Source organism: Ursus arctos, unplaced genomic scaffold (genome assembly GCF_023065955.2).
Source record: "Ursus arctos isolate Adak ecotype North America unplaced genomic scaffold, UrsArc2.0 scaffold_16, whole genome shotgun sequence".
Lineage (NCBI taxonomy): Eukaryota > Metazoa > Chordata > Mammalia > Carnivora > Ursidae > Ursus > Ursus arctos.
The window spans coordinates 21703971-21719314 of record NW_026622830.1 but is presented as its reverse complement, the minus strand read 5'-3'; the positions used below and the strand labels follow the sequence as shown (position 1 = coordinate 21719314).

At 39.1% G+C, this 15344-nt stretch overlaps 1 protein-coding gene across 3 annotated transcripts in view; it reads right to left on the bottom strand.

Annotated features, from left to right (window-relative positions):
- Positions 1–744: 744 nt before the first annotated feature.
- RBL1 (RB transcriptional corepressor like 1) overlaps positions 745–15344 on the bottom strand; it is a 56885-nt gene continuing 42285 nt past the window's right edge. For all 3 annotated transcript variants that reach the window (XM_026503455.4, XM_048222337.2, XM_057312534.1), the window contains 6 exons: positions 14744–14920; positions 13182–13253; positions 11470–11560; positions 4786–4934; positions 3909–4073; positions 745–2209 (listed from right to left, as the gene is read on the bottom strand). In XM_026503455.4, the coding sequence (XP_026359240.1) occupies positions 2039–2209; positions 3909–4073; positions 4786–4934; positions 11470–11560; positions 13182–13253; positions 14744–14920 (825 nt within the window). In that variant the 3' untranslated portion in view covers positions 745–2038. The remainder of the gene's footprint in view (positions 2210–3908; positions 4074–4785; positions 4935–11469; positions 11561–13181; positions 13254–14743; positions 14921–15344) is intronic.

Genomic DNA, 15344 nt, shown 5'->3' with positions numbered 1-15344 from the left:
CAAACCAGTGAAGAATACACTTCATCTCCTGGGAAGTAAGATGCTGCGGGAGGGGAAGAGTTAGTAATACTGTCTGGTACTGAGGGTAAGGGAGAAGGACAGTGGCATTGGAGAGGAAGATGATTCCAGAGGCATTCTCCCTTTTCCTCTCACAGGGCACCCAGAGACCATCACAAAAGTGCTTAAACTCCAACTGTTGCTGCTGCTTCCATGTTTCCTGAAAATCCTAAGCAGGGCCAGCCCCTCATTTTTAAAAATAATCATTTTAAAGTGTCGTTTAGTAAATTCACAGTATACAACCACCATCTAGATCAAGTTCTTTTTTTTTTTTTTTTAAAGATTTTATTTATTTATTCGACAGAAATAGAGACAGCCAGCGAGAGAGGGAACACAAGCAGGGGGAGTGGGAGAGGAAGAAGCAGGCTCATAGTGGAGGAGCCTGATGTGGGGCTCGATCCCATAACGCCAGGATCATGCCCTGAGCTGAAGGCAGACGCTTCACCGCTATGCCACCCAGGCGCCCCTAGATCAAGTTCTAAAATGTTTTCATCCCCTCAAAAGAAAACCCCATATTCAAGCAGTCACTCCCCAATCTCTTCCTGGCCCCTGGAAGCCACCAGAACACTAACTTTTAAGTTACACTAAGTATTTAAAAGACATAAAGCAGGTATTTAAGAAGGTATACGTTGTGGATGGCTGCAGAGTTGCTTCTAGTCATGCAGCAAAGAGCACAAGTCCCGTGTCTTTTTAATAACTCAAAAACTCCAATGTTTTATTAGCTATTTTATGTACATTGATATCATCTTAAAAATTGATAAAAACATACCCAGAGCTTCTTATATAGTCAATGTACAAATGCTCATGTATATTTTCCACAATGAAGATGAAAATGACACAACAGTTATAGCTACACAAAAATATATACAAGGACTTCAGACAAATTTAATGTTATTCGGCTTACAACATGTGTAGATACTACACAAAAAATGAGGACGTAATTTTCAGAAAAGTAAAATGTGACCAAAATCACTTTTCTTAAAATTTAAAAACAAAATTCCTGACAATAGCAATTACAAATTTACAGCCAAATCTTAGACTAACTCAAATTAGCCAGGGTTAGATATAAGTTAAAGACTTTGTATTTAAAAAAATAAGGTTTGCAGTTTAAAAAACATACATTTCATAACTTTCTCAAAATTAATTAAGAATGGTTTATCCATGTCCTTCCAGATTCTGGAAACACATTAGAAAAAGTGAATACTGCACAGCTGATTCTTTGGAAAGCTGCACACAAGTAGCCCTTTTATTCGGCTGTGACATCAGCTAAGAGGGCTTAGCGCTGGAAAGCAAGGAGCATAGTAATGCATGGGCTCAGGCACAAATCTGCTTATGCTCAAGGAGAGAAAGGGCATGAGAAGGGAGCTGGACAACCCAGAATGGTAGTGGCACCTGCATGTGGAGTTGCCAAAGTGGGTCAGAGACGGGCTAGTGTATCACCCTTTGGCCCAGGTGCTATGGGAACCAAACCGTAGTCAACATACATATATAATTTTTAAAGTAATCTCTATGCCCAACATGGGCTTGAACTCATGACCCTGAGATCAAGAGTCTCATGTGCTACCAGCCAGGTGCCCCTCTACTCAATACTGAATTGAGAACAGAGATACCTCAAAGCATGCTCACCTTCATATTACAAAGCACAGGAGAACATATTTGATTATTTTTAAAAGTGAGCTGAAAAATTATGAGGTATCTCCTTACTTCATCTTAAAAACTAAATCAAGGAACTGACATTTAAAAAATTCTATAACTATTAAAATGTTTAAAAGGCACTTAAAATATTGCTTTCCAATACAATCAAAATACACTGTCAATTACATTTTGCATAAATGTAAAAAAAAAAAAGAGCACATAATTTTGGTGCAATTTTTCATGTAACTCAGTGATACTTTCCATCTACAGGGCTGAAAGTTTTGAAGATAGAGCCCCCAACTTTCTGTCACCTAAAAGTGCTTTTATCAGAGAAACAGGAAGGGCATTAATGGTTTGCTCTCTCACTGACAACATCCTGTAGTCGTTTAAGCAAAACATCATCATTTTCTTGACAGAGGCGTTTGGCAGGTGATTCTGCATCACCATCGATGGCTATTGCTCGCTTCTTGGTTCTCTGTTCACCCTGCCTTATCATATTGTTGATATCTTTCAAACTCTGCAGAAATAGAGGACATGTGTGAGTAAAAAGGGAAAAAAGAGGAAATAACAGCAAAGAACTAAGCTAACTGCTTTTCCTGCACTCTATCCAAAGTTCGACATTAGGGTAGAGATTATTTTTTTTTAAGATTTAAAAAAAAGTTTTAAAGTAATCTCTACACCCAAAATGGGACTCAAACTCACAACCCGAGATCAAGAGTCACATGCTCCACCGACTGAGCCAGCCAGGTGCCCCAGAAATTAATTTTTGAATCTAGGCCAATGTAATAAGGATGATTAGAACTCATCTTCTCATGGCTTTAAAAACTGGATTTACCTTATAGCAGTAGTTCTCAAAGTGTAGACACTGGACCAGATGCAGAAGTATCTAGGAACTTATTAGGAATGCAAACTCTCAGGCCTCACCCTAACACCTACTGAATCAGATACTCTGGGGATGCGGTCCAGGCAATCTATGTTTAATCAAGCACTCCAGACGATTCTAAGCTCCCTTAAAGTTTGAGATCCTCCTCCTAGAGCAATGCTTTTTAAGCTTTAATATGCTTATTAATCATCTGTGGATCTTGTTAAAATGCAGATTCAGATTCAGTAGGGCTGGCATGAGGCTTGAGATCCTGCATTTTTAACATGCTCCCAGGTAATGCTGATGTTGCCAGTCTATAAACTACGTTCTGAGTAGCTAGGCCTTAGAGAAGTGGTTCCTGAAAGCTGAGGATCATAATGGTCTAGTGAACCTGACTGCCAGAGCTTCGGGATTCAGTAGGTCTATTGGACAGACATCTGTGTTCAACAAGCGCCCCGCGTGATTCTGATCTATGGTCTGGAAACCGCTGCCTTAGAAGTCAACTGGTCCCATCTTTGATTTCATGCAAGAACCTCTTCTAAACATCCTTACAGGAAATCAAGTTCTATGAAGAGGAAATGCAAGTCTGTGAGGTATTGTATCTCAGTTAGGCTGGCTTCTAGAGACATACTAAACATATCTGCTTGATAGCTCTTCAAATATCTGAAAACAACAATCATGTAACTGTCACATCTTTATCACTCTATGGAAATTATGATGGGGATAACCACAAAACAGTGTGTAAATATGAGAAGGGCTCTATTTTCGGACTTTTCACTATCCCATTCACCAAATGAACTTTCACTTGGAAGGCCTTTCTTTAAAGTTAATATTCTTTGTGTCTGACCACTTACAGGTGCTGCCTTATTTGCCCCTTCTCAAGATCATGCTTAAGCGGGAGACACGCTGGACTCCTGCAGTAAACTTCCCCAATCTAACAATAGTAATGGATTAAACTATCTCAGTTGAACACACTGCTCTTGATCACAGGAAACTTGCCACAGTTAACAGTTCATATTTATTAGTAGTAACTTTACAGACAAAGAGCAAGATTAAAGATTACTAACTCGTAATCTGAAATCCAATTTTTTTTTTTTTTTTTTTAAAGATTTTATTTATTTATTCGACAGAGATAGAGACAGCCAGCGAGAGAGGGAACACAGCAGGGGAGTGGGAGAGGAAGAAGCAGGCTCACAGCGGAGGAGCCCGATGTGGGGCTCGATCCCACAACGCCGGGATCACGCCCTGAGCCGAATGCAGGCGCTTAACCGCTGTGCCACCCAGGCGCCCCCTGAAATCCAATTTTTAACACACGTACATAGGTTGTTTTGGAGTCAGTCTGTGCGTAACTTACCTTAGAAGGGCTGCCATTGAACTTATATAGCAGAGCACTCCTTGGTGTAAGGCCTGGCCCATTCTTATGTGGGGAAACATAAATGGAGTGTTGCTGGGAAATGCGGCGTGGTGAGCCCGGTTGTTGCTTAATATGTGGAAAAGGAGAGAGAGGTGGAGCTTCCATCTGAAATAACCAAAAGTAAATTTTCGTAGGGTGAGTTTCTTTTTTTGAATCCCACCATATTTTTCTTCTTCTTCTTCTTCTTCTTTTTTTAAAGTAGGCTCCATGCCCAACATGGAGCTTGAACTCATAAATCCAAAATCAAGAGTTGTATCCTCTACTGAACGAGCCAGTCAGGTACCCCCATATTTTTATTCTTTTTTTTTTACATGGTATGTGTTACTTTTTTTTTTTAAAGACTTTATTTATTGAATGAGAGAGCGAGAGAGAGAGAGCACGCACGAGTGGGGTGAGGGGCAGAGGGAGAAGCAGACTCCCCACTGAGCTTCAGGAAGCCCAATGAGGGGCTTGATCCTGGGACTCCCAGATAACGACCTGAGCAGAAGGCAGACGCTTAACTGACTAAGCCACCCACGTACCCCCCCATATTTTTATTCTCATTGGCATTTCTTAGTTAGGTGTCAGCTATACTGTAAGGGTTTATTTATGGCTGAAAAAAACATAATTTCCAGCAACATAGTCACAGTATGGATAAAATTTTCATGATTTCCTCTGGTCTGTGTGTATCAATGCCTTAATCACTCTCTAAGTACTAGCATTTTTTTCCTCCTATATAACGTATCAGTGGCACTTTGCCTCTGAAACGCTCATCTAGTAAGCTCACAGTACTCTAGCTATGACTATAAATATTCATATAGTAAAATATAAAACGTACCACATGGTCCTGATTTGACAAGTCGTATTTCAGTGCAAACGACTTCACTCTTCCTACATATATTGTATTGTAAAATTTGATCAGATCACCTCTCTCCTCTTTCACGGGTCCATTGGAACAGTCAGGTGTTTTTGTAGCATCTTCCAACTCTGTTAAAAGAATTCAGTGTTATGACAGGTGCTCTTTAATACAGTGGTGATTTGAACTACAACTCTCTCTACAACATAAAAAAGATCAGGTCAACACAAATCTTTATGTAAAGCAATTAATGTTTCTAGAAAAGGTTCAGAAATCCATCTATATTATGTATAAATTAAATTGGAGTCTTAAGAAATGCAAATATGTAAACTTAGGCTACTACTCTTTTTCTCTAGATATTACTTCAGCAAGAATGTTTTCACAACCATACCTTTTTGAGCTGTCACTGGGCCAGAGGGACAGCGCTGGGTTGGGATTTAGCTAAACTGAGCTCCAGGGTATGGGTGGCAGTGGCAAATCATGAGCTTTGCATAACAAAAGGCTATGTTGAAGGATTTCAATAGGTGGGAAAAAGCTATGCAGTCAAGTAAGTTAAGGAAATGCTGCATATTATACCTCCTCTTAGAAATTCAGAATCCATGTTAGTACATTAAAGGCTCTGAGAAGGGGCTCCTGGATGGCTTAGTCAGTTAAGCGTCTGCCTTTGGTTCAGGTCATGATCTCAGGGTCCTGCTTTTCCCTCTCCTCCCTGCTTGTGCTCTCTCTTGCTATCTCTCTCTTTCTCAAATAAATAAAATCTTAAAAAAAAGGCTCTGAGAAGTTTTGTAGTTGGAAAAAAACACATATTCATTTTAATTCTATGCTTCTCAAATTTTTTATCCATAGCCCCCTTCCCTGTAACACCTACTACCATCCTAATGAACACTATTCCAAGTCATATTGGCTTGGCAATGGCAGTTGTAGGTTATTCTCACTACATGGATCAATTAAAATTAATGTTCTCCTTGGATTAGAAATTTCTAGACAAACAGACTATACATAGTATTCATATTTGTGTGTCATTCCAATTCTGGTCATTAATATTTACATAAGGTTAAGAAGCTCTATTTATTTTGAAGGAATCAAGCCTTTAAAACTCTCTGGGACCTTGGTGGGGCTCCTGGCTGCCTCAGTCAGTAGAGCATGCAACTCTTGATCTCTGGGTTGTTGGTTCGAGTCCCATGTTAGGTGTAGAGATTACTTAAAAATAAAATCATTTTTTTTTAAAGATTTTATTTATTTGAGAGATAGAGAGTATGAGCAGGAGGAGGGGCAGAGGGAGAGGGACAGGGACTAGCATACTCCCCACTGAGCAGGCAGCCTGACATGGGGCTTGATCCCAGACCCCATGATCACGACCTAAGCCAAAGTCAGATGACCCAAAAATAAAATCTTAAAAATAAAAAAACCCTCTCTGGGACCTTAGCTTCTAACTAACATGATTTTATTTAGCTATTTGTTTTTTCATTTCAAAAGAGAAAACAAGATGTCACTATCCTTTATGCAGGAGAAAGAGCTCTACCTTCCCCCCTCTCTTAGGAACTCTAACACTCTCAAATTAAAGTCTTAATTAGGAGATGGAACTTATGAAAGACTGGGGAAGAGGAGATCAAAGGTTTGCCTGCCTGGTGCAATAACTGCTGGAAGTCTGTTTCCTCTCAGAGGGTAGAAGGGACCTCTATCTAATATAATTTGAGGTACATGGTACATGTTAGATAAATATTTTTTAAAAATGTTAAAAGTTTTAAAATTTATTTAGTAATTGCTACACCTAACATGGGACTCAAACTCATGACCCTGAGGTCAAGAGTTGCATGCTCTTCCAACTGAGCCAGCCAGGTGACCTTGATAAATAAATAAGTAAATAAATACATATATATATTAAAAGATTTTAAAAATTTATTTTGAGAGAGCGAGCGAGCCCATGAGCAGGGGGAAGGGCAGAGAGAAAGAGAGAGAGAAAATCTCAAGCGGACTCCACGCCAAGTGTGGAGCCTGGCATGGGGCTCGATCTCACGACACTTAAGATCACAACCTAAAACGAAACCAAGGGTCAGATGCTCAACTGACTGAGCCACTCAGGCACCCTGACCCTGATGATTTTGAGATGAATCAGTGAACTATTATGGCCTAATAATCTTCCCTACTGCTCCCATGAATAAGAGGAATGTCTTTCTGGATTATCATATAACCACTGTCAAGCAATTAAAATGTGATTTTATAACCACATTTACATAAATTATTAGTGAATGAGACAAGCTCTTAAGGAATGGACATACTATTTGCAGAGCTCTGGAAAGACATGCTGAATTTCTCAGCCTGGATCTCTGGCTTCAGAATTTTCTAAAGATCTAAAGTGAAAGTGGCAAGGAAGAAGGTAAATTATCCCAGCGTTGCGGGTGGCCATGAACTACAACCATTATACATATGGTTTTATATCCCAGGACAACAAATTTGCATCTAAGTAAAGGAACACTGAGGAAACAGCAGATATCCATTTCTCAGGGAACTGGTTTCAGAGGTTGGGCACATCCAAATTGTTTGGGATGCATACAATGATGAAACGCCAATCCATCACCCCCAGAGGAGCTGCTCAATGGACTGATGATGGTTTCTTTACACATACTGTTATGAGTCTTCAGATTGAGAAGAGGCATATGTTGTGATTCTTACCACTTAAAAATGGTAAAAGAAGCAAAATTATTTTAAGATGAAAATAAGAAAGAAGATCAGAGTTTCTTTATAAATTAGAGAGTAAGGTTGAGATATGACGGGCTTGACCAGCACAGTAGCACCTCCCCGGAATAGGCATTTGTTTTATATTTCTCCCACCATATCCTCGCTCATCCTTTTTGTTGCTCAGAGTAACAGTGGGCAGTAAATATTTAAGACTGGCTTTCTGACTGAGAAAGCAGTGCTATTTAACTCTAGTTATGCAAAAGCTACTGATCACGGGCCAATTTAAAACTTCAGTGGTTTTAAACCATTTCAGTGATATTTTGGCAGTTTCTTTTGAGCTCTAAAAGGCACCACAATGATCCAAAAACAAGTAAAAATGCGCTCTATTTATATCTTCATTGTCTATCTGGTGACTGTTAAATGGGTATAATGTGAAATAAAGTCACTTGATTCTCAATTTGCAGTTACCGATGTTATGTATCTCATATGAAAACAGAGTTTTTGTCTGAGAGAATGTTTTCACTGTTTTTTTTTTTGAATGTGTGACCTAGTCTTCAACATTTCAAATATTTTATTTTAAACATTTTTTTTTTTAAGGTTTTACTTATTTGTTTGACAGAGACAGAGAAAGAGAGAGAGAGATCACAAACAGAGGAGACGGCAGGCAGAGGGTGAAGGAGAAGCAGGCTCCCTGTTGAGCAGAAGAGAGCCTGACATGGGGCTCGATCTCAGGACCCTGGGATTGTGACCTGAGCCAAAGGCAGGCGCCTAACTGAAAGTTTCATTTAACTAATCTCTACACCCAACATGGTGCTCAAACTTATGACCTGTGATAAGAGTCACACGTTCTCCTTCAACTGAGCCAGCCAAGCACCCCTAAAGTATTTTATTTATTTAATTTTGAGAGATTGGGGGGGAGGGGCAGAAGGAGAAAGAGAATCTTTTTTTTTTTTTTTTTTCTGATAATGATTTTTATTATATTATGTTAGTCACCATACAGTACATCCCCGGTTTCTGATGTAAGGCTCGATGATTCATTAGTTGTGTATAACACCCAGTGCACCATGCAATACGTGCCCTCCTTACTACCCATCACCGGCCTATCCCATTCCCCCACCCCCCTCCCCTCTGTAGCCCTCAGTTTGTTTCTCATAGTCCATAGTCTCTCATGTTTCATTCCCCCTTCTGATTACCCCCCCTTTCTTTATCCCTTTCTTCCCCTACTGATCATTCTAGTTCTTATGTTCCATAGATGAGAGAAATCATATGATAGTTGTCTTTCTCTGCTTGACTTATTTCACTTAGTATTAAGGAGAAAGAGAATCTTAAGCAGGTTCCATGCCCAGCGTGGGGCTCAATCTCACAATCCTGAGATCATAACCTGAGCTGAAATCAAGAGTCAGATGCTTTGGGGTGCCTGGGTGGCTCAGTTGGTTAATAAGCATCTGTCCTCAGGTCAGGTCATGATCCCAGGGTTCTGGGAACAAGCCCCACGTCGGGCTCTCTGCTTCGTGGGGAGTCTGTGCGTCTCCCTCTATCTGCTGCTCCCCCTGCTTATGCCCTCTCTGTCAAATAAATAAAATATAAAAAAAAAAAAAAGAGTCAGATGCATAACTGCTTAACCAACTGGGCCACCCAGGTGTCCCCGAAATACTTTAAATAAGGAATATGGCCTTAGACAAATTAACTTTTAAAGAAAAAAAAAGAAAAAACATTTAAAATGCAATACTCATTAATAAAATACAATAAATTTTATATTGCTTAAAAAATAGTAATTGCTGTTACTTACTGAGGTCTTACTATAAGCAGACCTTGTGTTAAACATCACACACGCATCATTCTTTGTAATCCTTAAAACAAGGCACTGAGGAAGTATTGTAGTTTTCAATGTACTATTATAAGTCACTTGAGTATTATATTTGTGTTACTCAGATTAAGCTATAATCTGGGTCTCTCAATTTTCTTTTTTTTAAAGATTTGAGAGAGAGCGAGCGAGCTCATGAACGTGTGTGGGGGAGAGGCAGAGGGGAAGAAGGGAGAGACTGCATGCTGATCAAAGAGACCCATGCAGGCTCAACCCTAGGACACTGAGATCATGACCTGAGCTGAAATCAAGAGTTGGCCACTCAACCAACTGAGCTACTCAGGAGCCCCTCACGTTTTCTAATCAGTAATGCCAGTCTGGGTGGTCTGCTAACACAATAATGAAGAATGTACGGTCCATGAGTGAATTGGTGTTTTAATCAGGAAGCTCATTCCCAATAGGTGGCTACTATAAGGGTTTCTGTTAGGCATATCTCAAAGGCCAATGCTGTGCTAATTAGCATATTCAATGCCAGAAATGGGTTTTATTGATGAAAATAGTGACCATTTATTATGTATGCCTAATGCTTCAAATTGGCCCATGTTGGGGAAATTAGAAGCCTTTATTTATTTAAAAGTTTTTATTTATTCATTTATTTAAGTAATCTCTACACCCAACGTGGGGCTCAAACCTACAACCCCAAGATCAAGAGTGGCTCGCTCCACCAACTGAATCAGCTAGGTGCCCTTCTAGGACATTATTATTAAAAATTTTTTTGGTAAGATCTTAAAAGTTCAGATCCCAGTAAACACCAGAATGATCATGGATATTTATGTGATTAAAAGAGTCTCTGACTCAGCCAATCTTCTCTAAGAATGTATCCTAAGGATTTGGATCAAAGATTAAGCCACAGTGATGTTCCTCACAAAGGTAAGTATAATGGTTAACAAACTAAATGTCCCACACTGGTGCCCAGGTGGCTCAGTTGGTTAAGTGTGTAGCTCTTGATTTCGGCTCAGGTCATGATCCCAGGGTCCTGGGATTGAGCCCTGTGTCAGGCTCCGTGCTCAGTGCGGAGTCTGCTTGTCCCTCTCTTCCGCTCCTTCCTCCACTCTCTCTCTTTAAAAAAAAAAAAAAAAAAAGAGAGTCTCACATTGTGGAATTCAATAAATCATGGTACATGTAGTACACAATAAGTAATGGAAAGATGATGGGGTGCCTGGGTGGCTCAGGATGGTTAAGCGTCTGCCTTTGGTTCAGGTCGTGATCTCCAGGTCCTGGGATTGAGCCGCACATCAGGCTCCTGGCTGGCGCAGCAAGAAGTCTGCTTCTCCCTCTCCCTCTGCTTCTCCCCCTGCTTGTGTGCTCTCTCAGTCTCTCTCTCTCTTAAATGAATAAATAAAATCTTAAAAAAAAAAATAAGTAATGGAAAGATGAGACAAGGAAAAGATTGGCAGAAGAGGCATTTTCACAACTTATCGACATGAATAATCACCATTTGATTTTCCTTTATTTGAAAAAAATTTACTAGTGCCTCAAATCTTAGCATGATGGTAACAACAGGGTGGCAGCTTTGCTGGTGGTGGCAGAATACGTATTAATGAACAAGATTATTTCATTAACTTAATTGTCACCCCACGCAGATCACGGACACTGATCACTGATTACTTTCCCTGTAATTCAGATTTACTTAAAAAATTTATTAAGAGCCTTTTATGTGTTTTACTGATATATGTAAGCAGACTATGAAACTTCTTCTAAAATACAACTAACAGGTGACAAATTAATGGTTTCAATTTATAACCTCTTTGGAGGGAGGCACCTCACCCATATTTATCTCAAACTTGTTTCTTCCCAAATGCATTCACATATGCATTATCCATCCCATCTACATCACTGACTCCAGGTTCCCTGACACCCGCTGCATTATGTACAATGTAATCAAAGGTATATTACAGGGACGCCTGGGTGGCTCAGTTGGTTAAGCGTCTACTTTCAGCTCAGATCATGATCCCAGCGTCCTGGGATCGAGTCCCTCACTGGGCTCCTTGCTCAGCAGAGAGCCCACATCTCCCTCTGCCTGCAGCTTCCCCTGCTTGTACGTGTGCTCTCTCTCTCTGACATTTAAATAAAATTTAAAAAAAATGTATATTACATATAGAATATTAAATCGGGCAACTTACCACAATCTGTCATTTCAAAATCACCATTTATGTTTTTATTGTATGCCACAACTTCTCTTGGAATACTTTTCAACAGTACACTTCTATAGACCTATAGGTCAGAGTGGAAAAAAAGGACTGCCAAGTCACAAAGAGGCACAGGTTAAGCAAAACCAAAATAAGAAGAACAAACAGGATGCCAGTGCAAAGCTATTGGTCTGTCTGGGTGATAATCAAGGGCAAAGTGTTATTAGCCTGGTAAATGCAGATTACAGCAAATGTCTTAGTAGAGGGGGATATGGAAGCAAAGCCTACTACCTAAACTATGTCACTGTAGGAGTTTACAAAATAGAAGACTTGAGTTAGTAAGTAGCAACTAAACACCGATGACAAGGTTTTGCTAAATAAAAGCAACTTCAAATATCTGAGCTTGTTCTTCCTTTTTAATTCCTTACATGAGAATCATTTGATCTCATTAAGGCTTGTTCTTCTGCTCCCATCTCATTTCCATCTTTCAGATGGCCACAGGAAAATCTGTTTCCATTCCTTCCCCTAAATTCCTTCCTATGTCCCATACAGCTGAAAGGCACGATCCATTCCTGGTCATCCTATGGATATTGGTATTGAAAGGATATTTAGGAAGCTCTGGCTCGGTCCACTTTGGACCCACACTAACTTCACCTTAATGATCTTTGGGGATAATCTGGACCTCTCTAGGCTCTGTTCCTGAGGTATTTTTCTGAAGGGTCCAGAAACTCTTAGCCTGTCACAGGATTTAACAAATGCCTGTACCTGGCTCTTCTAACGTCTGTATTACTGTCACTGTATTTGGGGGCTTAGATAAAGAAGTGAAACTATATGTGGGGCTCCCTTAGAAGGAGGAGTGACTACCAGTACTTGAGCATGGGTTATCTGAGCAGCCACATCTCTCTTCCTAAGATGGCAGATCACCAAGGCCAGAAAAGAGGCCATTCTGTTCCCTAGAGCACAGCAACCAGTGGCCAAAGCCTTAAGGTAGCCTAATCCTGTGTTCTTTAGCTACAGTAATAACAATAATATGGAGAGAGCAGTCATTAAATACTTACTGTGTGCCAGGCCAATAGGCTAATATTTTATATTTCCATGACTGAAAGGTTGTATACGATTCTCACCATGGCTATTATAAAACAACATTATCAAAAATGCTTGATATCCATTTAAAGATGAAAACATTAAGATTCTTAGTAGATGGCAAAAGAAGCTGGACTTAAGTTAATAGATCTTCAAATTTCACCGGATTTAAAAATCATCAGGGAATCAAGTCTTATATAGTTAGAGAATATTATTATTATACCTATTTTTCATTAGGTGTTTTTTTTTTTTTTTAATAAAAGTAGGCTCCATGCCCTCTGTGGGGTTTGAACTCACAACCCTGAGATCAGGAGTCACAGGCTCTACTGACTGAACCAGCCAGGTGCCCCTCATCAGATTTTTTGTGACAAATGTCCCCATTCAACAAATGAACGAATGGAATAGGAGAACATGTGAGAAGTATATGCAAATATATGGATAAGTCAGAAACCGCCAATTTCCTGGCTTTTACTGAAACTGTCTTTAGAGTTTAATGGTATGCATTAAACCAAAAAATCTAAAGTATAGTAAAACTATAAAAGAAGTTTACCTTTTGTATGACTTGTCAACAGAGAAACAGTACAAATCTATTTTTGGACAGCAGAGAAAATAAGTTAACTCACATGACTGTTAGCCTGGGGCTGATTCCTATAACTTTTCATTATTTCTTGAAATGTTCTTTCTTCTTTCGTTACCTAAGGAAAACAAAAACTGCATTTATCAACTGCTCTTAAAAGAAAAATGGCTCTGAACAAAAACTTCAATTATAGGTTGGCATTGAGAGCAGTCTTGCAGAAAGCCATTAACCCCAGGGCAGTCCATGACTAAAAACCACTACCATTTATGATTTTTACTACCTTTTAAAAGTTCAGGCTTTGTGGCCTGTGGGGACTCAGCTAATAGTTTCATTAATCAAAAGCATTGATATTGCTATGGTATAACTCTACAGAAAATGCACTTCTTTTTACAAAAAGAATGATACAGGAAAACTCAGATCTGTTGCATACCCTGCAGTCTCTGATGTTATTAGCTTTTAAAGTACTTATTTATAAGTAAATAAACTACATACGAAAGTACAGAAAATGTCTTGTGGTGATTCACAAGAAAACTGAGCAGTTATTACAGGATGAGGTTTTTAACATTTTAGGACAGATTATAGGGTTTCTAATGCTAAGACAGAAAAGTTACAGTGGTAGCCAAAAGGAAGAAAATGGATTAGTAATCCATAACGGTATTCTTTCTGGCCTATTTGTTATTATAAAGATTACTCAAATTATTCCTTCCCTCTGCTTCACTAAAGTCCATTAGCACTAAACCTGTTCTCCATAATGATGAGCTAGAAATGGCAAAGCCAGAACTCTGATAGTTCTCTGGAAAACACAAATGATTAATACCATTTATTAACATTTATTTTGTATTGAGATTTTAAAAAGGCATTGTGAGAGGGGAGTCAAAAAGGAGTTCAAAAACCTGTTCTCTGCCTCAAAAAGCTTAAATATTAGGTCTTAACTATGTACACCTACCAAGACTGCCAGGGTGGCCAATATGGTCCAGACCAAAGTTATAGGTGATTGTTTCAGATATATCAGAATTTTAAAAAACAAGTAAGGTATGTTATTTTATGACTGAAAACATACAACTTTGTAGCAACTAGAATGTAAAATGCTCTTCTGAAGTGGTATAACAAATCACTAGAGAGCAATGTTATAGAAGCTATTTTATGAATTATGAATTCATTAAATTATGAAATAGGAAATCCTAGGTTGCCATTTATTAATTGTATAACTTTGACAAGTTACTTTCAGCTCTAGGCTTAGGTTACCAGCCTACAACATAATGATCATTTTACTGTAAAGTACTAGGTGAGAGGTATCACAGGGATGTGGAAATGGTATTGTTCAAAGGAATAATATGAAGAGTCACATACTACAAATGGTCTCTAAGATCTTTTCCAATTTCTTTATAACCAATGTATTCTTATGATGTGGGAAAGCTGATTATTACAAAACGAAATGCAGTCCAGAGAATAGCTGTAGTAGCTAGATTTTACTAATTAATTAACAATGGTGGGAAGTGTTGGCGTATAGCATTTAAGGCAAAATAACAATCAAGTGCAACAGATTTTCACTTCATGCTTCAAAAATGGGTAACTAGGACAAAGAGCTTCCCCTAGCTTATACATTACCTTTGCCATGATGTAAAAGGCACAAAGAAGCAGCTGATCCAAATGTCTGTCTTTCATTAGATCAGGGCAGTGAACTAGAGTGAATTCAAAACACGTCCATATCTTCCTTCGTAACTCATTTGAAACATCCAGTTTTAAACATAAATCACGTAAGCGTACACTTGCCAAATGATAGACCTAAGATGGAAGGTAGTACATCGATGCAAAAAAAAAAAAAACAAACCAGTAAATAATTTCTCTAATTTATCTCTTACCATGAACATGGGCTTTCAGGCCAAGATTAACAAACACCTAGGCTGTTGATAAAGTTATGTAAAATTATATAAAATTTCTGTTCTATAGTACTGGTTCACTGCTACGGCAGAAGACTGTAGATTATTATTATTCTTTTAAATAATTTTTTTAAAGATTTTATTTATTTTGCCGGACAGAGAGAGAAAGACAGTGAGCACAAACTGGGGGAGCAGCAGGGGGAGCAGCAGGCAGAGGGAGAGGGAGCAGCAGGCTCCCCGCTGAGCAAGGAGTCCGATGTGGGACCTGATTCCAAGTCCCTGAGATCATGACCTGAGCCGAAGGCAGACGCTTAACTGACAGAGCCACC